Here is a 21,074-nt window from a genome sequence, read left to right on the forward strand (position 1 = left end):
AAATAATGTTAGCAGATTTGCACTACAACGCTCAGCTGTAGAGCTTGTCATATGCAACAACAGGAGGGAATCTGGTTGAGGATTAATTTGTCATGTGATTCTGTCTAGCCTCTCCCCAAATATTCTGAATTATGTATTTAAAGAGCAGTGTAACAGATACAAAGAGAGAACATTATGTTGAAAGAACAAGTTCTATGTTAAAGTTTACACCAGATGCATCTCAGCAATCTGGACACAACTTGCAATAAATAGCTCCATTTTGGAAAATAGCATTCTTTACTGGCAAACGCTCTTCTGTAAACTGTACTAATACTGATATAGGTGCTGCTTCTTACATTTTTAGGCTCTGTGCATGTGGTAGTCTTTCATACAAAGTCCTGTTTCAATCCCTTCTCCTTTCCTTTTCAAGAGGTTAATCGCTCTCTATGCAGAAAGGCCAATGTAGGATTTAAATACAGGTTAAAAGAGTGAGAATCTATATTCAGAGGCTAAAGGAGTTAAAAAAATGCACTTTTCATGAAAATCCCTCTTCACAGAGAACACCTTTCACTGAAAGGCACCGAGGGTTTGCTTGGATGTTTGACTTGAACATCCTTGATTCCAAGGGCACAGCATTTTACAGGATTAAGCTTCACATTATGCAAATTACTATATTAAGACTGATTCACCTCTCCGAGTTGTTTTGTGCCTTCAGGAAGGTATGATCTCATTCAGCTGTAGATATTAATCTATTTCCCAGATGGCACACAACCTTGCATTCAAGAACAAAAGGCAGCTCGAATACAGAAGTCCCCTAGGAAATCTGCAAAAACCCACTGAAAATATGTGGCAGTATCTCCCTGTTCAACTGATTACTTCATCATTTCATTCACTCCATTGCGTGGGATATATCCAGGTGCTTTGCAGCTTGCTGGGCTGATGCATCCTTTAACTCAGTTGATACACAAGCCTGCACAGTACTTAGCCTCCCACTGCTTTGTTGTAAGGGATATAAAATAAAGGCACTTATGGCAACCGGTTCAGGTAAGCATCAGCAGCTCTAGTTTGAAGTTCAGTCTTTGTGAATACAAGCATGGGGCTGCACAGCGAGGCTGGGAGGCTCACTCAAAGAGAGAGATGTAATCTGGTTCTTGGTCCTCTTGGCCACATGGGTAAAGCAACAGCTCCTTCCCCAAGGAAGTGATGGGTTCGTCCTGTTGATATAGGATATGATTAAACACCACCTTTCAAACAGACCCTACCTATCACAACATCATGGGGTGGACAGCAGTTTCCCTGCCTCTGTTACGGTGTGCACTTGTTCATCCTGCTGTGTGATACAGCTCAGCGCCCCAGGAAACCTGGGGAAGGACCCACATGGCCAACCTCTGTCTTCATAAAAACAGTGTCTGTGCTTGGTGCAGTAATCCAGTGACACGATTCTGGCAGTTCTCAGAAAGGGCTGTGCTCGTCTCGTAGGCAGATGCAGTTTCTATGGTGTGAAATGCTGCCCTGCCTAGAAAGTGCTGGAGCGAGGACTGTGCAGCATGCAGGTAAGCAGGATGGGGTGGTTGTGGATCTTGGCTGCGTTTGTGGGAGGGACAAGGGTGAATCCTGGAGTGAGCACACGCCCTCTGCTCAGGCAAGCCCTGTTCTAACAAGGGAACTCCCTGATAGTACAATCTCTGCTTCCCATCTCATCTTCCACCCTAGCAGCACATGCATGGTGGGAACTTCTTTCATGATCACCTGGTGGGTGATAAGCAGAACCCACTAGAGTGCTTCAGCAGAGTGGGTTCACCCTGCCCACACCTGCTGTAGTGCAGGGGGTCTGTAGGATGCTTTGCAGACTGTGGGCATGGCTCTATCTTTAGTATAGATATGCACAGCCAGGCTTTAAATCCTCTGGCTCTGGTACCAATAGCCGTATAGCTCCTGCTTTCAACAATTTCACCCTGAACTGTGAAACCCATGCAAGAAGCAAGTTCTGGTAGCCCAGGTAGAGCTCTATATAGCAAATGAACATAGATATTTTCCTCGTGTCCAATTTTGTTTAGCCATGTCTATTAGTCTAGGCACTTATTTAAAAGAAACATGGATTTTAAATGAACCTTTAGGCAAAATGATTGTTCTGTCCTGGGGCAGATCTTAGGGTAAAGAAATGAACAATCCATCTGGCCCTCCTTGGAGCCCATGTAACAGCAGTCAGTGCTAGTAAACACTGCTGTTATTGTTGCAAGAACCTGCCAACCTTCTTCCTTTCCTTCTATTTTTCATCTTTGCTCAGTATCACACCTTGCCTGCTTTGAGATATAAAGATACCTCGTTCTCTTTCATGCTGGAGGCAAGCAGGATTTTCTGGTTACCCAACTTGCTGGGACCCCACAACCATGGCGAGAATCCAAAAAAAAGGAGTCTGCATGAGTATGCTGTCACCTCTCACCTTATCAGCATTTCTACTAAATAGTGTGTAAGTAACTTGAGCCCTATGTGCAAGTTGTTCTGCGCACTTGAGGGCGAGTCAGCCAGGTCTAAGATGTTTGAGATGTGTTAGGTTACCTGAGATGTACCCATCAGGCTGGCATACCCTTCTGGAGAAGCACACAGGATACCCAATGGCAGCTAAAATGGGTCTAGTTACCTACTTTAAAACACCTGAATCTATTCTTATTTTGAAGTGCCTTGAGTCAATTAAACAGTTAATGAATTCCTTGCTAGACGTTCACCTTGTGGTAGTCTACAAGGTCAGCCAGTGTTGAATGTTGTAGCTGGTCCACTCCAAGGAAGCTGTAGGAATCACTGGAGGCATCAATGAGGAAGTGTTTACATCCTTCCACAGACCGATAGGAGAGCACATAGCCTTTGATTTTCTCACTGATGCGGACCAGAAAACTCCCCGGTACTGTTTTATTCAGAAGCTCCTCTGCTTTCTTAGAAGTTAGGATACCTGTTCAAAATCAAAACACAAAACTGAAGGGAGAAAAGCATTTGTACAGGACTGGATGGAACAGTTCTCTCCAGAAATCTGCTTTACCATGCTAAAACCAGTCCATGGCACTTCCGTCCCTTGCATTGTGTTCTTGACCAATAGCCCAGGAAGAAAAGTACTGCCGTTGCTAGTAACAGACCATGGCCACGTGCTAACTGTTCTTTATGTTAACTGTTCCAGACTTGGCTGATTAGGAATGACAAATGTGCAGGGCTCAAAAGGACAGTTTCTGTGTTACGAGAGAGAACAGCATTGCAGTGTGTTGTATGTTGATTCCAGTACAGCAGGGCTGTGCAGACAGTGATCGTAGGTCCTGTCAGAAGGCCATGCAAACATTGAAAGCCCAGTTACAAGAGGATAACGCTTTCATTGCTGCAGTCTCGGATTGAAGGGGTTTCCAAAGCAAGGGAGGTGATAGATGGGATCATGATGACCCATCAGAAATGGGATGGAAAGGTGATGTATGATGAGACATGTGGAGGGAGAATGACCTGGGGCCAAGGATGAGTGGGATGAGGTGTGCCCAAATCTCTCTCACCCTGATCCAAACGGTTACTGGGGTGACCATGCATCCAGTACAGGGAGGCAGGGGTGGCACAGAGGTACAGGGTATTTTGAAGATCTGGCCTCTGTTCTAACACTTTAGCTTGCCCTTTGTCATGATGCTAAAGGAATTTAATTAAACTACATGCATAGATATTTAAAATGGAAAACCTAGCCACCTTTGAAAAGCTCCTGGGACCAGCCTGTGGCAGCAGCCATGTTAGCAGAAACAACTCCTTAAAGAGTTGGGTTGGGGCAGAAACGCTCAGGACTTACCGTGGAACCAAGGCGCTATCGTGTCCGTGGTTTTCTGATAGCCGGCTCGGAGAGGGAATTGCTCCTCTTTGAACCACTTGATGATGCTTTCTTCAGTGGAATTGGAGATTGTCCTCTGGATTCCCTCTTTCCTGTTAGAAAAGACCATCGTTTGTGCATCAAGTTCAAACGACAGCTTTTGAGTCCTTGGCAGGACTTATTTTGTTCAGGATGTTAAGAACAGCCCTAAACAGAAGGCTTACACTAGTGCAGCTGTCAGCAATATTATATGGTTTTCAGTGGGCACCTAGCATAGAGGATGTGTGCACTCTAGACTTCCAATGTTCTACTAAATAAACCTGTTACCCTCTGGGGGTGAACAAATAAGCCTCGTCACACCCTAGGCTGGAATATAGCCTAGACTCTGTATTTTTCCCTGTGGGGTGTCTCCTCCACACAAGGAAAGCTAACCATTCCCACCTCAACCATCCCATGCTAGAGCAGAAGAATCTCATCCCTTCTCCCTTCCACAGGGTTTTCCTTACCTAATTGCTCTCCCATTTGCCATCGCAGGAGGTAGAAGTTTAGGCTTGGGGGGGAGGGGTGGATATTGGAGTGGTCGCCGATCTCCTGCTGTGGCACCCTTGGAAATATCTGCCTGCTTCCCTCTGTGGATGCCCTGCAGTGAAAGCCTCCTGTAGTCATCCCTGGCTTGCCGTGCAAGGGAGCGTCTCTTCTCATCTGCTGCCTTGGATTTCCGCACTGGAACAAAAAAGGAGTCCTACAGGAGCGAAGAAGCAGGCAAGTTTTAAGCTTGCTGCCCTTTGGCCATCTCCTGCTTGACGAAGTGGAAGAATAACCTGTTTCACAAGGTGAAACGTACTCAATTACGAGACCATTTGCCACATGTCTCCCATCACTTTTGGGCATCTGCTACTTAACAGGGTCCAGTTTTTATTCCTTCAAGAGATTAAAAATCCGAGTTCTTTCTGGACATCAGGTCCCTTTGTACTTAGAGACTACTTGGTTTTGTTTCAGATGCTGACTCCTGGTTCAGACATAGGTTTCTGTAGTGCCTTTCATTTGGGCCAGCACAGGGGGAGGGCATATGGAATAAAAGCTGCTGAAATGACCCCAAATCAATCCTTTGAAGGATTTTAAAGTGCTGAACATTTTTTGAGGGTGGGAGGGAGTCTTGCTGAAACCGTAGCAGAAAGTGGAGAACTTGGCTGGGTATTTTTGTTTGGTATAAAACTGCCTTGATTTTCTAGGTCCAGCTCATCCTGGAGTCTGTAGGAGTAACCAGCTCTCCTGTTGGTCTAAGTCAGGCTAGTTCTTTCCTTGCTTTTATAATCAACTTCAGATTATTTTTTTTATCAGTAAGAAAATTAAAACCCTTGGCCTGAAGTAGAAACAATTGGTAGTACAGCATTGCCATCTACTGAGCAGCAGGGGAGGAACTGGGAAAAAAAAAATGCATCAGGTTCTCCTCCAGGAAGTATTTGGCAGCAGTGATGGATACTACTGCAAGTCTCATACTGCTTGCTGTTTTCCTTCCTATCATTGGGATTCATTACATGAGACAGTGCAGCAGGGCTCTGCTTAGGTGGGATCGTGCTTGGATAACAGGGAAGCCCTTTTTAGTTAGTCCCTGTCACTCATTATCCTTGTCCTCAAGAGCAGTGGTCACTACAAAGTCCTACAAAAGACCAGCTTCTAGTTTAAAATTAATCCTGGCTATACTCATGTGGTTCCTATTTGTTGCTTGTTTTAATATGGTATCTGTAGGAAAAATTTTCCATTTCCCTGCCCAGCTCTAGTCTCAATGCTGTGTGAACTCAGAAATATTTCTGATAATGCAGCACTGTATTTCTTGGCAGTACTCTCCACCCACCGACCAATTATTCAGTTCCAGTGTGGCAGGAGAAGGATTGAGATGATGCCACAGAGCCCTAGGATTTCTCAAGCCCCAGAGGAAAAGGTCATCCTAAGATCTTACAGGATTCCTGCCATTCAGGCTCATTCTCATCTGATTTCTGCAGTGTCCTCTGGCTCTCCAAGCTGGGGTGACTCTGTGGTATTGCCTCCTGGGGGGCTGTGGTCTCTTCTCCTGAATTTCTCCTCTGTGCTTCCTTTGTCTATGAAAGAAACAGCATGTTCAGCTTTGTCCCAGGCTAGTTTTAACCCTGCTTTTTAGCTAGACTTGAAATACTGGGATCTCTGTTCTTTATTGTGAATCCCTCCGATTTCAACAACATACAGACCCTCTGTCTTTACTGCAGGTGACAACAGAGGAAGTAAGGGAAAACAGTCCACCAGAAATCATCAGGAGCATCTCCCTGTGCTCCCCAGCCTGCCAGCCTGGCCTGTTTTGTATCATCTCCAAATCGTCGCACTGTACATGAGGAGCATGGCAACGCTGGATAAAACTGGTCCAAGAGTTGAGGATGTTCTTGGGTCGGATGAGGCTCTGAGGCTGACTGGGACTTTAGGATAAAGTCTGGGCCCCACTCAATATGTTAGGAGCATCCTAGGTTGCCACTTACCTGTTGGAAGCCATGCTTCCTCACATGGCAGTCTGCCAGCATCTGGTGAACATCTCTGCTTTCCCTCTGGGTGGAGGAAAAGAGCAGTGAGAAATAAATGCGGTGTTAGGACCATTGGTCTTTTTTGGAGTAATAGGTGTTTAATGCAGAAGCAGTGATGAGACATTTATATTAAATTTTGCCAGCCTTCTCTGACAAACATTGGGTTTTTTTCATCATATTAGGCCTAATATGCCACAGGAGGGGAATTCAAGGGTGTCAGGATTGTCATAAGCATGCCTAGGTTTGCTATGTGATGCTCCCAAGTGCTCCCAGAGAGCAGTTCCTTCCTCCCTCCCTCTAAAGCAAGCCCTAGCAGAACCTGCCATCCACAGCTTTACCTGCCTGCGCTTGTTTGCTGCTGTGGCTGGGGTGCTGCAAACCCCTTCTCATCAAACTGACCCAACTAGCTGCATAGCTCATGTTCACTCTTCCCTGCAAACCAATCTAGCTACCCTAGCAGCAGTCACTAACTGAAACCTGCCTTTGAAGATGAACAGTTAGACTTGTCTTTGAGCAAACATCCACCCACCTCCCCGTTGGACCCAGACTGCCTCCCACGGCACAGTGAGCAATGAGTTAACTGTACTGTGCTGCTTACCAAGGACACGATTTGTTTTATCTCCATTGCCTACTTGGCTAATATTTAATATGAACATGGCTTTGCAATTTCCCTCTCCTTGACAGAAAACTAGGAACTTCAAATGTGTGTGAAGCAGCTTGTTTTCTTAGATCAGACCCCTGTCCCATCCAGCAGACAAAGCACAATGTGCGGATCCCTCAGGTTAAATGGGAACTGGATCCCAGAGAAAGCACTTTAACGACGGAGGTGAGAAAAAGCCCATCTCCGGGCCTAGAAAATGCAACAGGGGTGTTCAGTCTGGATCCCTCCTTCTAATAGCAAAAGCCCCAGAAACGTGGGAAGAAATACTAATAATATAATGACAGACAACACAAGTAAAGTGTACAACCCCCCCTCTGTTTCCATGTGCAAGACTTTGAAAGGGATTTAGATTTTTTTGGTGGTGGTGGGATTTTTGGTTTGGGGTTTTTTTTGCCTTTTTTTTTTGTTAGCTGTGACTAATAGCTTCCTTTTGAAAGAAAAAAAAAATCTCCCACATAGTTGCTCAACTTTAGCAAACAGTGCTAAGAAAAACCCCATGTGATTCAGAGGCTTTTGATAAAGGAGACAGCCACTCCAAATTCCCTTCAGTATTTTGGTAGCAGCGGGAGAGGCACTTTGCCAAAACCCAACCTTCAGTTATCATACTAAAATATGGAGTGGCTGTGTAATAAAAGAATGTACATTCATACAAGTTAGCAGCACAAGGCTGAATGAAAACTCTGCTGAATGAGACTGGACTTCTCCCATGAAGTTGGCAGGGTGTTCTGTTCCTTCTGTTCAACTTTGGTTGCATGGGTTGTTAATTTAACTCATCTGTTTCTCAGTTCTCTGCAAATGGCTTTTTGTAGCCAGTTAAAAAGTAGAAATGTATTTATTGCTGGAGAAAAATATTTCTGTAATGAAATACCCCAGCAAAGCAGACACTGTAGTTACTGCATTTGGAGTTGTCCTGTGCTATGGAGGTCATAAGCTATTTTCTAACTATTTTAGAAGAACAAAAAAAAAGAAGAACCTAAAATATGCGTGTCAGAGGATGCTGGTAAAATTATCTTCATCTGTTCTTTTATACAAATAGATGATTTGTTTGAGGGCTGTGGCCTTGCATGTACAGATCCTGGGATAACCTCCCTGGTCTTGCCCCAAAAGCCTTCAAAACCAGCCACAGAGCAGGAGGGAAAGTACTGCGACCCCTTGTTTTACCCACGGAGAATGGAAGCAAAGGAATCTAGAGTAACTTATCCATCAGTACAGAGCAGATCTATCCCAGCTGAGAATAGTACTCAGACCTCCCGAGTCCTAAGGAAGGATGTAACAGCATGGCTTCTTCTCTGACTACAGAAGAAAAGCCTTAACAGTTAGCTGGCTTTTTTTCTTCTTCAAATTTCTATTTACAGCAATCAGGATTTGCTGCACTTCCTAGATCTCAAAGCACATGTTTCTGATAGTTATGAAGAGAAGGGGGAAAACTACCTTTGTGAGCTCCTGGCTTTTCCCTGTTGTAGCAGCAGCAGTTTTTCTCCCATCTTCCTTCTTTTCCTCCACAGTGCTTTTTTTATTCGCGTGAAGAACTGTCTCACTCAGGACTCCTGGTTGTGGATGTAGAGACCGAGTTACAGAAGAGTCAGTCTCTCTGAAATGCAAGAGAGAGAAGACTTAGGAACCCAAGGGAGTCACTTTGTGGTCTCTGAGCATCTTGTGAGGAAGCTGCACGTCAGCAGAGCAGTGCTGCGATGAAGCGACGTGCATGCAGGCAGCTATCATATCTCCAAATCAGGTAGGTGGAATAATTAAATTAATGACTCGTGGTGAGTAACTGTCATCTTGCTGTACATGGGCACCTGTCGGTGAATCAGTGTAATCCAAACTCATCTCCTGCTGCAATAACAGAGTTAGCATTTCCTGTGGTCTGCAGAGGGTACTGCGCAGGAGCCGTGTCACGGGAGGCTCAGTGAGCCATGGCAAGCCTCAGGCTGGTGGTGGTCTCTGCCAGCATTGTGCGTACTCAGAGAAAGTCAACCTTTGCCTGCGCCTTTTGCCTGCAAGTTGAGTGTGACAGTGGTAACCACAGCCCCTACAGAAAAAGACTCCAGCTTCTGGGTCCCTAGAAACGCCTTCTCCTCCATGTCTGCCCACCGAGTCCTCCAGCTGAAGGGTGCTTACCTGCCCTCCTTGCCTTGCTCTCTTGCTAACTGCTTTGCCCTTTGTGCCTGGATCTCTTCACAGATGGCCGCGTACGATTTATCTGAAGGATGCTCGCCCATCACCCAGACCCAGACATCATTGTCAGCGCCAAGCTTCCATGTCACCGACTTCCCGTTGGCTGGAAAAGAAGCAGCTCTTTGTTAAACAGTTTGCTCGGTGGCTCCGTGCAGGGCCTGTGTCCTGCCTGCTGTGCCCTCCTGGCTGCTGCCGATGGCAGAGCCTCTCCGAAAGTAGCTGTATGTGGGGAAAGCTTGGCTGAGACGCAGCACGCACCTCCCATTTCATTTCATGGTACTGAAGCCAGGTCAGTGAAGGAGGCATTTCTGAGTCTGTGGGCAAGGGAGAAGACTCACCACTGTTTCCCTTCTTGCTTTAATTCCTTGCTACTGCCCTCCCCAAACTGTGTGACATGAACTACCTGCAAACAGAGCACGTGGGGAAGAGCTGGGAGAAGAGTGCCATCTTCCTAGCAGCCGGCATGCTGTCTAATCCTGGCAAGGGGACTTCAGGTCTAAAGGCACAACGGGACCCCCCCTGCAGATCTGGTGCCCCAGGACAGACATTCAAGTCCATGGTTATTTTATAGACAGATTCAGAGGCCCCATTTAGTGGGAAACTTAATGAGATTCATCTCCTGGGGGCAAGTAAGCCCTGTCTTCACAGCTAGGGGAGTTGAGCAATTTGGTCAAGGACAGAGTGTCTGGGCCAGGGAGTAAAACCATTGCGTGCCTGGCCAAAACTACCCCATTGCAGGTGGGTTTAGTTACGGTTTGGAAATATGACTATGATATGTCCCTGGGAGAAGACATTAACAACACATTACCTCCTATTTCTAGGGAGCAGTTGACTTGGCCAGATCTGTGCCAGAGGGGGAAGCAGCCGGCAGGCAGAGCCTTACCTTTTCTCGGCAGTGGCTTCTTTGCTAAAGCCTTGTCTGCAGCAGCTTCTCTTTCCTTCCACCGTCTGATTTGTTCCTGCCTCATCTTGAAGAAGAGGATCTGCTTCTGCTCCTCGCTGAGTTCTGCCAGCAGGTCAGGATCAATGTACATGTCCGATAATATCTGTTTCAGCATGGCTGCAGGTTTCAGTTACACACGTTTGTGGCAATGATCTCCAGGGATCAGATCCTCTTCCTGGCTCCGACAAGAGTCCCTCCCCGCCTGAGCCCGGAGCAGGAATGCAGGCGTGCCAGAGTAATTATACTTCTCTCTTTTTTTTTTTTTTTTTTTAGCTCAGACTTCCTGCACAGACCAAAAAAAGTAAATAAGTAGCTTAAAACCCACTGTTAAGATTCTTTGAAATAAGAGGTGAGCTCAGCTCCCACGCAGCCCCTGTCCGCTCTGCTGGGAGAGCTGGCCAGAAGGGACGAGTCCTGGAGTGGGGAGGTTGTGTTGATACTCTGATAAACCCAGCTGATAGTATATCAAAAGAGAGCAAGCGCTGCCTGTTACCGTCATCAGAGGTGCGGCTTGGCTGTGCCCAAGCAAACATTCCTGCTGGGCAGGGAATCAATGAACCCACGACTAGACAGCTCCTCCTCCTTCCAAAGAGGAAAACTTTGATGATCAAAAGCCCAGCCTGCCTTGTTTTACCAAAGAAAGATGGGGAGGGCTTTCAGCTCTGGTTTTGAGGTGGGAGTGGGAATTTTGGGGTGCTCCTGTCCATCAAAGGCAGCTTCACAGCAAGTCAAGGGATCGCAAGTAGCGCAGCTGGTTTGAAGAAAGACAACTTGCATGGTCAGCAGCTGAGGAGCTGAGGCAGCTCCCAGTCTGACACGTCTTGCTGATGCACTTTGCCCACGCTGTGAGCCTGGCATGGGACATCCCTGTCTGACAGGATGAAGCAGGGAGGTGCGGTGACCGGGAGTTGGGGATGAGCCTTCTCATTTCTGTTTTGTTTTTCTGGTTACTTTGTATTATCCCTATTAAAAATGTTAATTCCAGAAGCATGGAACTGCTGTTCCAAATATGTATTGCTTTTGTTTAAACAAATGGCTTTCTTGATTAAAAAAAACAAAGGCTTTTTTGGGAGGTGGTCTCACCTGGGCAATGCTTTCTGAGTATCCCCCTGAGAGCAGAATTGTTCCAGCTCAGCAGCCAAAGGGGCTTGGGCTGTCCTTAAGCCGTGGGAGGTGGCAGCTGTAGAGAGGGAAGAGCTTTTTGTGGGGAGGGTGTTGGTGAGCAGTCCCTCATCCCTTGGGGTACCTGAACTGTCTGTTAAACTGCAAAACTGGGGAAGACTGCTGGAGGATTGCTGTTTTAGCTTCACTGCCTCCTGCTCCTAAGCACCACCTGAAAGAGAAGTCATTTGCAAACAGATCAGGGTGTCAGAAAAGCACCTTTAACCAGAAATGGGTCCCTTAAGCTTTTAGTTTTGTTTTTTTTAAGATCAGTTCAACACAGGACAGTATGAAGGACACAAATATTGGGGTTTATTTTAGGTAAACTGATGTCTTCAGAAGGTACTTGGTGTTGCTCTGATTGGAGGGGACATGACAATCTCTTTGTCTGAGCCCAAGGTGGGTTTTGTTTGGAGAAACCACCAGGGTTGCATCCTTTGTGGGTCTGAAACAGTAACTGAAGTGGATGGTAGCTCTGGGCATGGTCTGAGCTTGACAGTCCAGCAGAGATGCCTTCCATGGGTCAACAAAAATTAATAACAGTGTCTAAAATTGAAGGGCCTTTTAAAAAAAGAGACTTGTTGCATGCGGGGAGGTGAAATGCTTTTATTCCCTTCAGGTGAGAAGGTATTATTTGCGCTTTGTGTGGGCCAAATGCTGAGCGGTTTTGTTAAACTGAGGGCGTTCAATACCTTGCCCAGGGGGAAAAAAGGCCAGCCAGCTGGTCAGGTTCTGTCTTCTGGCTCTGGATCAGCAGAATTACTTTTTCCCCAGAAACTTCAAGACAGTCGCAGTTCACTAGCCAGAGGGGTGCTTGGAAAAGAGGACGGCCAAAAGTCATCCTGTAAGGATGTCCTTGCTACAGCTGAGCAGTGGCTGTGTGCGGCTCTGGCTGGCAGGAGCAGCTGGAACTGGCTGGAAGTGCAGATCATGAGCTTGAATCCTGCACCCTTCCTCTTCATACAGCAGTGAGCAGCTTGAATCCACCTCACCATCACGTCAGCCCTCCTCCTCACCCCTTGGCTGCACAAGAGGCATTGGACACAGCCCAGAGTGGCTTATGTTTCAGAGTTAAAATTTGCAGTGAGCAAAGCTGCGGTGGTTAAGCTGTGTTTCTTTCCCCATCTCTCCCAATACTGCCTCTTGGTGCTTTAGGTGCCCTTCCTACCTCTGTCTGGGATGTGCTTCTGTCTTTGAAGGTTCCTTCTTGTATCTTCTGTATCTTCTGTATCCAACCTGACTCCTGCCTGACTGGGCTTTCTGTTTCCCCCAAAGCACTTGGAAGACAGAGATTGTTTGTAATTATTGCAAGTCTTATCCTTAGTTAAATTAGGCTTCCTGGGACATGATGCATGAGAAGCCATGGGCAGAACGCATGCAGCACATCCATGCTGCTCTGGCTTCTCAGGAGTGGGAATGGCTTTGCTTTGGCATTTACTTAGAAGGACATGATGCACTCTGCCATATGCAGTGGTGACAAACTGGTCCCCCTTTCCACGCCTGGGGACACATTGTGTAGGAGAGGTAGAAGGGCACTCAGCAAACAAGTTCCGTGGTATTGATGTAGTTTTGCAGCGTTGGGTCTCTGTAAAGTTGGTTGTAAGAGAAAATTTATAATGCTGTGTCCCAAAGGTAACCTTAAAAGCACCAGCTATTCTAACACTGGGAAATCACATAAGCATTTTGAGAGGTTTGCAGTATTTCTTTTGTAGCAGTCATTTCACTGAAGATCTTAGGAGCTGGAAGTCCATATAATATCAGTCATATGCTGTTCCCAAATTTTGAATGAAAGCCATATTACCGACACTTGGCCAGAAGTGTTTTTGCTGATGCTGTTCCAGCTGTAAGCAGTATATTTACAGCTCAAACTTAGGGAAGCCAAGGACTGCAGTAATGGCAGTGGACCTCTGAGCAGGTAACTGGTAGGAAAACTCTGCTAGAAGTCTTGTTAAACTTTCTACTGCTTGTATTTTTTTCATGAGAGTGACAGGTAGGAGCTGGTTTTGTGGAGAAACAGGAGACAAGAGTAGCCAAAAATAGCAAAAATTAAGTGGGGAGAGGTGGGAAGCCAAAACAGGGCTTTTGGGGCTCTACCACTTGTATATAAGATAGTTGACTTGAAAGCCATAAGGGTAAACACAATTCAAAGGTTAAATGACCCTTCAAAAAGCAAGGTCACACAGCATTTAAATTGCCTGCCAGAGAGAAACCTTTTTGTGCTCCTGTAAATCATCTACCATTAACAGGGGAAACATAAGTCCATGAATACACATAAAAGTCCAATCACTTTGAGAAGAGCTGTCATGAGTTCCTGCTCACATGTGACACTTTGGCCACCGACAGGCTCACGGTACAAGCCCATCTGGCATCCTAGTCCTGGTCCTCACCATCAATGCTGCCAGCAGAGAGAAAGGTTCTCTGAGAAAACAATAGACAAACATACATAGATAGGCATTTGATATGATTTACACCAATAAATCAAATAGGAGGGTGTAAAATGAAATAGTGGACAAGTTGAATGGTGGTTCTTAGGCTGATTTTCTGGGAGGCAGCTTCTTCAACCTGCTGTACACATCTCTACTGTAAATGTGCCAGTAACTTTAAACTAAAAATAACCCAAGAAACTCAAAGATGAGAAGAAAAGCGAACACAAGAAAAGCTGCTTCAGGGTACAGTCTGATGAGCTGAAAGCACTTCCATTGTCACAAAATAGCTTTTCCCATAAAAAGCAGATTAGACCAAGTTGTTAAGAAAATGATGGGACTACATTGCTTTGAATCAAGAGCTTCTCCTTGGAGCTGGTCTTCTGCTCAGCGACAAGTGGCTGCAGAGGCACCATTGGGAATTATTTTCCCAGGCCAAGAGGATGGGCCAGGAGAGCATGATTGAATTTCCTTTCCCTTGCCAAACTAAGCCCTGCAGCACCGAGGAGGTATTTTGCTTAGGTTTTGCTGTATTTGTTCAGTTCCAGGCACTCCAATGCCATCACCTCCCTGCCAGGCTTTAGGAAGGGCTTTCTGATTTTTTGCAGAAGTTGAAGGAAAGCAGAATTACCAAACCCACCTCATATCAGTGTGGCAAAAGGTAACTGCTCCCCCAAACCTTGCTCTCAGTATGCAAGCCTTCATGGGTTAACTGTCATACATTGGTTCATAAAATGCACTTTTGTTAAAAAATATTTATGTTAGCAGCTGCACCGGCAATGTTACTAACAAAATATCCTTCTGGGCTTTGGGTTTTTTACAGTCTTTGTTGGCTGGTGGTTTATTTGTTTTGTTGGTGTTTTTTCTGTTATTGTTGGTTTGTTTTTTATTTTAAATCTTCATCCTGTTCTAAATAGGGGAGTGATTCATTCCTCTCTGTTTAATTTTGCTTCAGCCTACCATTTTCTGTTTCAGGCGGAAGGAAAACTCCTGGTTCGGTCATAATAGAAGGAAAATATGACTGTACGAGCTTGGCCCTCAGAAGACAGAACTAGACCTGTTTGTATCTTATTTAGCATAAATAGATTCTGTGTAAGGCTGGCATATAACACTTGAAAGAACAAACCCAGTGAAGTCACCACAACATGAACTACCTTGAAATTACCTATATCTGAAATGACTTGCCCCATAGGTCCCTGATTTTGCTGGAGGGGGCACGGGTTATCTTACAGCAGGCACAAGTGGATGGGGATGGCAATAAGGAAAAATAATTTGATACAGCAGTGGTTACTGAACACAGTTTGAGGCCACATGGCTCTACTTTCAAGAAAAAGGTTCCTTCCCTGCTACAATTAAGTACAAATACTTCTTGATCTAGACTTAGTGAGAATCATCTTCCTATATCAAAATTACTTAGAGAATTAAAAGGTCAGTGTGGTAAAAAGGGTGAGGGCTTCTATAGGTTAACACACAGGATCAGCTACCCAACCAAACCCAGCCACTCTAAGAAAGGATTTTTTCTAACCATGACACCTAATTTAGTCTGTTTGCAGGTTTTGAACAACTTTGGGGTTTTTTTGAAACGCAAACTGCAACATTTTTATTTGCTAATTGCACTGGATGGCTTTGCCAGGGAAAGACCATTCTTGCAAGCAGGAAGGAAGCTATTATGAGTAGCAGTGGGCACACAAAGCTGCCATTTACATTTTCCACATAGTTACTCATTCTTCTAAGCCCACAGTTGGTCTGCACTGATATAGTTTTGCCACTGGAAGCTGCAGGGCAAATGAGAAGTGTTGGGCCAGAAGAAGCTCTGAGCCTCTCAGCCCTGGCAAGCATAAGGGCTGTGCTGGTGGGACCCGGGACTGTCCCAGCTCTTCAGTGGGGACTGCCCTGGGGGGAGAGGTGCACCCTGAGGAGTCTGATCCTGTCCCAAACCTCTCCGATTTCAGAAATTATTTGCCGTTAATGCATTGCTTGGGCACTGTGGAAACGCAGGATAAAACGCAAGTCGTGTTGATATAAATTCTGTGAGGAGAAGGAAGGGCATTAGTTCTTGCCTATAACTATAAACTGCTTTTAAAACTCCATGCAGTTATTAAATTGCATGTGCTACTAAGGGGAATAAATTATTTGCGTGAAGACGAGGCACCCAGAAGGCAGGGATCCAAGTCTGTGTCATCCCCCAGGGGACTCTTGGGGGGGGGGGGGGCGATATTGGGACAGAAAATGTGGCGAGAGGAAGGTAATGGGTGGAGAGGGCTGTGTTAGATGACAGGGGTGAGACAGAAGCTGTTCTGGAGGACTGGAGAGATGGAAATCGGTTTTCTCTTGCAAATAAATTATGTTAAACACCTGTTGATCTCCCCTCTCTGTTAGCTCATGTGTGACACTCCTCATTTGCCTGGATTTGGCGCTCAACGCACAGCGCTGGTTGCTGCTGAAAGGATTGAATCCATCGACCGGGAAGCATAATGATGCCATGGGGTTTTAGCAACTTCTTGGAAGAATGGGTATGAAAGAAGGTCTGCTCCCCTTTCTATTTGAAGCACTCGGGAAAATGAAAGCATCACACCACTTCAACAGTGCTGGATGTCCCCCATGTGTGTCCCAATGTCACCAGTAGCCCTCTGCAAGGGGCCGGCCCCAGTGGCTCTCCCTTCTCCCAGGCATACACTTGTTCCCACGCCTTCCCCATCCTCACCTGGCCCCTCACACCTACCTCCGTCACTCCCCGGCCTTGGGAATGGCTTCCTGGGTTCCCACCTGGCCTCCTACCTGATGGAGTCACTCACCCCATCTGTTTTTTCATGAAGAAGCCCCAGCAAGGGGCAGAGACCAGCATGAAGCTGCCCAAGGAGCCGTCCTTGTGCTAACCCCGTGCCATGGTCCTGGGGTGCCAAGGCCCAAAGCCCAGGGTGTTGGTATCGGTGTTGCACCTTACCGGGCCCCTGCAACTCACTGACTGCTCCTGTGCCCGTGGGTTCCCCCCCTTTTCTGAAGCCATACTCTCTGCTAGTGTCAGGGGCACTGCAGGATTTCCAGCCCATCCCCAGGGAATGTCCCAACTGATTCCTGCACTTGTACCTTGTGTCAGTATCCTGGAGCTGATTTCAGGGCGATGGGTCTCCCTGGCCCAGTGGGTGGGAAATACTGGGAAAGGTGCTTAAAAGGGTTCAGGGGAGAGAGACCCTTCAAGTGGGAAGGGTTTGGGCCATGGGTCCTGTGCCTGGAGCGCCCAGGGTGCCAAGAGCACGGTTTCTCTCTGATTCCTATCCACACCGATGCAACCAACATGGAGCTTGTTCCCTCAGCTCTGGGATGAGTCCCCAGCATGGCCCATAGCGCATCCTGCTGCAGGATGAGGAGAGGATCTGGACAATGCCCTGGTAGTGAGGCGCTGCTGGGGGGTGACCAGGGAAATGAGAGAGGACTGGAGGACACTTGGTGCTTGGGCTGCAGTCATGCTTACCTACAGCAGAAGCTGTCCTGGGCAAGGCAGACAGCAGGCAGGAATGGGACAGGGGCAATGAGCAGGAGCAGCTTGGAGGCCAGGGAGAAGCGAGGTGGGGACCAGAACAGGGGCACCTGCGTGGAACCCCACCGGAGGTTGGTGTCTGATTGCGTTGGTCCCCAAAGCCTGGGAGGCCGGCATGCACCAGGCTGAACTCAACGACTGAGACAGTCTCTGGGGGAAAAGGCGCTTTTCACACCATCTTTGCATGTCCAGCTCCCCGTGCCCGGCCAGGCCAGCTTCACCGTGTCACCGATGGGGCTGCAGGCGCCGGCGCGGATCCCTGGAGCGGCCTCTGCTCCCACCGCAGCACGTTTTGAGCGGGAAAAGGTGGTTTTTCAGTAGAAGCAGGGCTTCGTGCAGGGCCCAGAGCAGCCCCAAGGCCCCACCGTGGCAGCGCCCGACGCTGCCGGCTCCGGCCCTCGGGCATCACCTGCGAGGGTGACGCCGGGCAGGGCTGAAGGGCTGAACCCCGGCAAAAGCCAGTTCTCCCCAGCAGCAGCTCCCACAGGCACCGGTTCGAGCTCTCCCCGGCTCCGGCAGAGCCAGCCCCAGGCCGGAGGGGTTTGTCCTGCCGGCAGCTGCTCCGGAAAAGAGCTGGGGAGAAGCAAGCAGCCGGGAGGAGGGAGCCCAGGGGCAGGAGGGGTCACCGTCCGCCCTGGGAGACCCCCAGCCCTGCCCGGGCCCCCTTCTCGCCCAGGGGATACGGCTGGGAGCCAGGACCGGGAGCCGCTGGCGCGATCGAGCTGGGGCCGATCCCGTGGTGGAAACGCGGAGCTGCCGGGGACCCCCTGCCCCAAAGGCCGAGCTGCAGCTGCTGCCCCCGAGAGGGGACCCCAGAGAGTCGGTACCGAGACCCGCTGGGAAAGTCACCGGGCCCCAGCCGGGCACCCATGGGGGATCCCGCACCGGGGCGGGGGTGAGGAAAGCGAACCGCTCCCCCGCGGCTGCCAGCGCGGGCAGGGCAGCGACGGCAGCTCCCGTAGCCCTGCGGCCGGGAAACCCGGCGGGCAGCAGCCGTGGCGGGGAAGCAGCCCCAGCACGGTCCCCGGGCTCCCGGAGACGGGCCCCGAGCGTCCCGGGCCCGACAGGGCCCCCGCTGGCCAGAGACCCGGGAGCCGGGACCCCGTCTTCCCGCCTCCCCTTCCCCGCCCCCGCCTCTCCCCTCCCTCCTCTGCTCCTTCCCCCTTCCTTCCCTCTGCTTCTCCCCCCGTTTCTTCCTCTTTCTCACCCTCCCGCCCCCCCCTTTCCTTCCACCTTTCTCCCTTCCTCTCCTTTCCTCTCTTCCCCCCCCTTCCCTCCCTCCCCCCGCTTCTCCTTTTCCTCCCCGCCAGCTACCCCCGCCCACGTGCCCGCCTATAATATGGCTCCCTCTGCCTCTCCTTTGCGAGTGACCAGCTGGGATGGGCGTCAGGGAGGCCCCACAGGTTCCCCGGGGGATGCCCACTGCAAAACCACCTCACGCCTCGGCCCTTTAAACCTGCTTCCCGCCCTCCGTGCCCCTTGGCCCAGCCGGCTTTCGTTAACCATTACTGCTTGGGGAGGGACGGGAGGGCAGAGGTGCCGGGGCTCCTGGGGCCAGCCGCGCTGCCGACCAGTGCCCGCAGAACCCGGCAGGTATGGCCGACGGCGGAGGATGGTGGGGCCGCGGGTGGCGGAGCTGTCCCGGCGCTCTGAAACCCTGCGGCAGCCATTAAAGGGGCTGAAGCAGGGGGAGAAGCGTGGCCAGGTGGGAGCAGCGGTGACACCGGGCTCCGTTCCTGGCCCCTCAAGGCTAGCACCAAAAGTTTCGCAGCGGTGTCCTGCCGGGGAATGGGGCATCGCCCCGCCGGCACCGGCAACACCTCCGCCGCACGCGATCCGGGGTGGACTTCGCCTGACGGGGCGCTGCCCTGGACGCGGTCCCGCCACGGAATCCAGCCGGTCCTGAGGACGTGGCGGCTGCCGGCAGGGAGGACAGCCGGCACCACGGAGACCCGCCGTCAGCCATGGGGAGGAGGGAAGACGTGGTCAGGGAGGAGCTGGGCGGCCTCCATGGCATCGCCCTCTAAAAGTGCTTCGTCAAGGCCTGGCCACAGGTGGAGGCTTTCCAAGTCCGGCCAGCTGACCTGCTCATCGCCACCAACCCCAAATCGGGTGAGTGGCCCTGGGGAGGGGTGCAGGTGGGACGGGGTGACGCCAGCCCTTGCAACGCTTTCCCTGTGCTGTAGGCACGACGTGGCTGAGCAAGATCCTGGATGAGATATACCACGACGGCGATGTGGAGAAGTGCCAATGGGATGCCATCGTCAACCGGGTGCCCTTCCTGGAAAGGAAGGCCCCCAAGATGTCGAGCGGTGACTCTCCCAGCCCGGCTGCCCCCCTTGGGTTGTGTGGGGAGGGGGCTGAGCTGGGGTGGGGGTGAGGGTCCTGGGGTTCACACTGCTAAGCCCCCTGTCCCACAGGCATCGAGATGCTGGAGAAAACCCTGTCCCCGCAGCTGGTGAAGACCCATCTCCTGGTCCAGCTCCTCCTGACATCCTTCTGGGACAAGAACTGCAAGGTAACGCCGTGGGTGCCCCCCCCGCCTCTCTCCCCATCCAGGTGGTAGGGAGGAGGGCATTGCTCTGCACTTCCCAACCACATCCTCGACTGTCCCCAGGTCATCTACATGGCCCGCAACCCCAAGATGTCATCTTTTCCCACTACTACTTCTACCAGATGGCCAAGATGCACCCTGACCCCAGCACACTGGGTGAATTCCTGGAGACCTTCATGGTTGGCAAAGGTGGGGGCTGAGCCCCAGGGTGCCCATCCTGAAACACCAGTGGGGAGGGTGTTCCTCACCACGCCGCTTTTCAGCTAACCCCTTGACTGCATCCTGCAGTGGCCTATGGGTCCTTGTATAAGCATGTGCAGTGCTGGTGGGAGAAGAAGCAGGAGGAGCAACTCCTCTACCTCTTCTATGAGGACATGAAGAAGGTGAGGGTGGGATGGAGGGGAGGGTAGCCCAGTTGCCCCCCCCCCAGGATTTTTGCCAGCCTCCCCCTGACAGCCACCCTGCAGGACCCACGGCAGGGGGTGCAGAAGATCCTGCATTTCCTGGGCAAGGAGGTGGTGGAGGGGACGATGGCAAGGATGCTCCACCACACCTCCTTGCAGGAGATGAGGAAGAACCCTGCTGCTGACTATGAGACCATGCCCACTACCCTGATGGACCACAGCCTCTCCCCCTTCCTCTAGAAAGGTGGGGTTGGCCAGAGGTGGAGGCCTTGGGACAGGTGTCCCTGGGCTGTATTGCAGTCCCTGTTCACGGCTGCAAGTATTTTGGGGGTATCAGGATTTGCCCCACTCGTTTTCTTGCCCCCAGGGATCACTGGGGACTGGAAGAACCACTTCACCGTGGCCCAAAACAAGCATTTTGACCAGCACTACCAGGAGCACATGGCAGGCTCCAACCTTGACTTCCAGATGGAGGCGTGAGGGGCTCATCCCCCTTCCTGGGGGGGCTCTGCTTCTCCCCGCTCCCCTGGCAGGGAGGGTGGGTCTGGACAGCGCATCCTCGTGCCAATTCGCTTTTCCCCCTGTGATAAATTAGGATAAGTGGAGGGCAAGCCATTGCCTGTGGGGAAAGGTGAGGGGGCTGAACCTCCCAAATCCGGGACAGTGGCTGGGGACACCCCCATGCTCAGTGGGTGGGAGGGTGGGTGTGCATGGTAGATTTTTAGCTGGTGGTGGTCAGGCATCACCAAGGGTGGGCATCCTACCAAAGACCACTGCTGGCCCCCAATGCCTTGGGCCACACCAGCTCCATCCTACCAAGGCATCTGGAGGGAGCAAAGATCAGTGAAGAGTGGAAAA

The 21,074-nt window shown here is 49.9% G+C and overlaps 2 protein-coding genes and 1 long non-coding RNA gene across 3 annotated transcripts; 2 read left to right on the forward strand and 1 right to left on the reverse strand.

Moving 5' to 3' along the window:
* Window positions 1–177: 177 nt before the first annotated feature.
* SH2D4A (SH2 domain containing 4A) lies at window positions 178–10,310 on the reverse strand. Its single transcript, XM_030020189.1, has 9 exons — window positions 10,077–10,310; window positions 9,137–9,296; window positions 8,447–8,606; window positions 6,313–6,378; window positions 5,766–5,904; window positions 4,312–4,528; window positions 3,788–3,918; window positions 2,706–2,926; window positions 178–1,193 (listed from the first exon to the last, which is right to left on the reverse strand). Exons 1-9 carry the CDS (start codon window positions 10,249–10,251, stop codon window positions 1,101–1,103), a joined length of 1,362 nt encoding a protein of 453 aa, XP_029876049.1. The 5' UTR covers window positions 10,252–10,310; the 3' UTR covers window positions 178–1,100.
* Window positions 8,603–10,126, forward strand: LOC115343765. Its single transcript, XR_003924275.1, has 3 exons — window positions 8,603–8,750; window positions 9,200–9,482; window positions 10,015–10,126. It is a non-coding gene; the product is annotated as an uncharacterized LOC115343765 (long non-coding RNA).
* An 8,912-nt stretch (window positions 10,311–19,222) lies between the features above and the next one.
* Window positions 19,223–20,696, forward strand: LOC115347227 (sulfotransferase 1 family member D1-like). Its single transcript, XM_030028366.1, is given in 8 exon segments — window positions 19,223–19,370; window positions 19,445–19,570; window positions 19,679–19,776; window positions 19,876–19,894; window positions 19,897–20,001; window positions 20,101–20,195; window positions 20,280–20,460; window positions 20,584–20,696. Coding segments are annotated over 8 exon segments (885 nt in total).
* The last annotated feature ends 378 nt before the right edge of the window (window positions 20,697–21,074 follow it).

This window comes from Aquila chrysaetos, chromosome 1 (assembly GCF_900496995.4).
Source record: "Aquila chrysaetos chrysaetos chromosome 1, bAquChr1.4, whole genome shotgun sequence".
NCBI classification, from domain to species: domain Eukaryota; kingdom Metazoa; phylum Chordata; class Aves; order Accipitriformes; family Accipitridae; genus Aquila; species Aquila chrysaetos.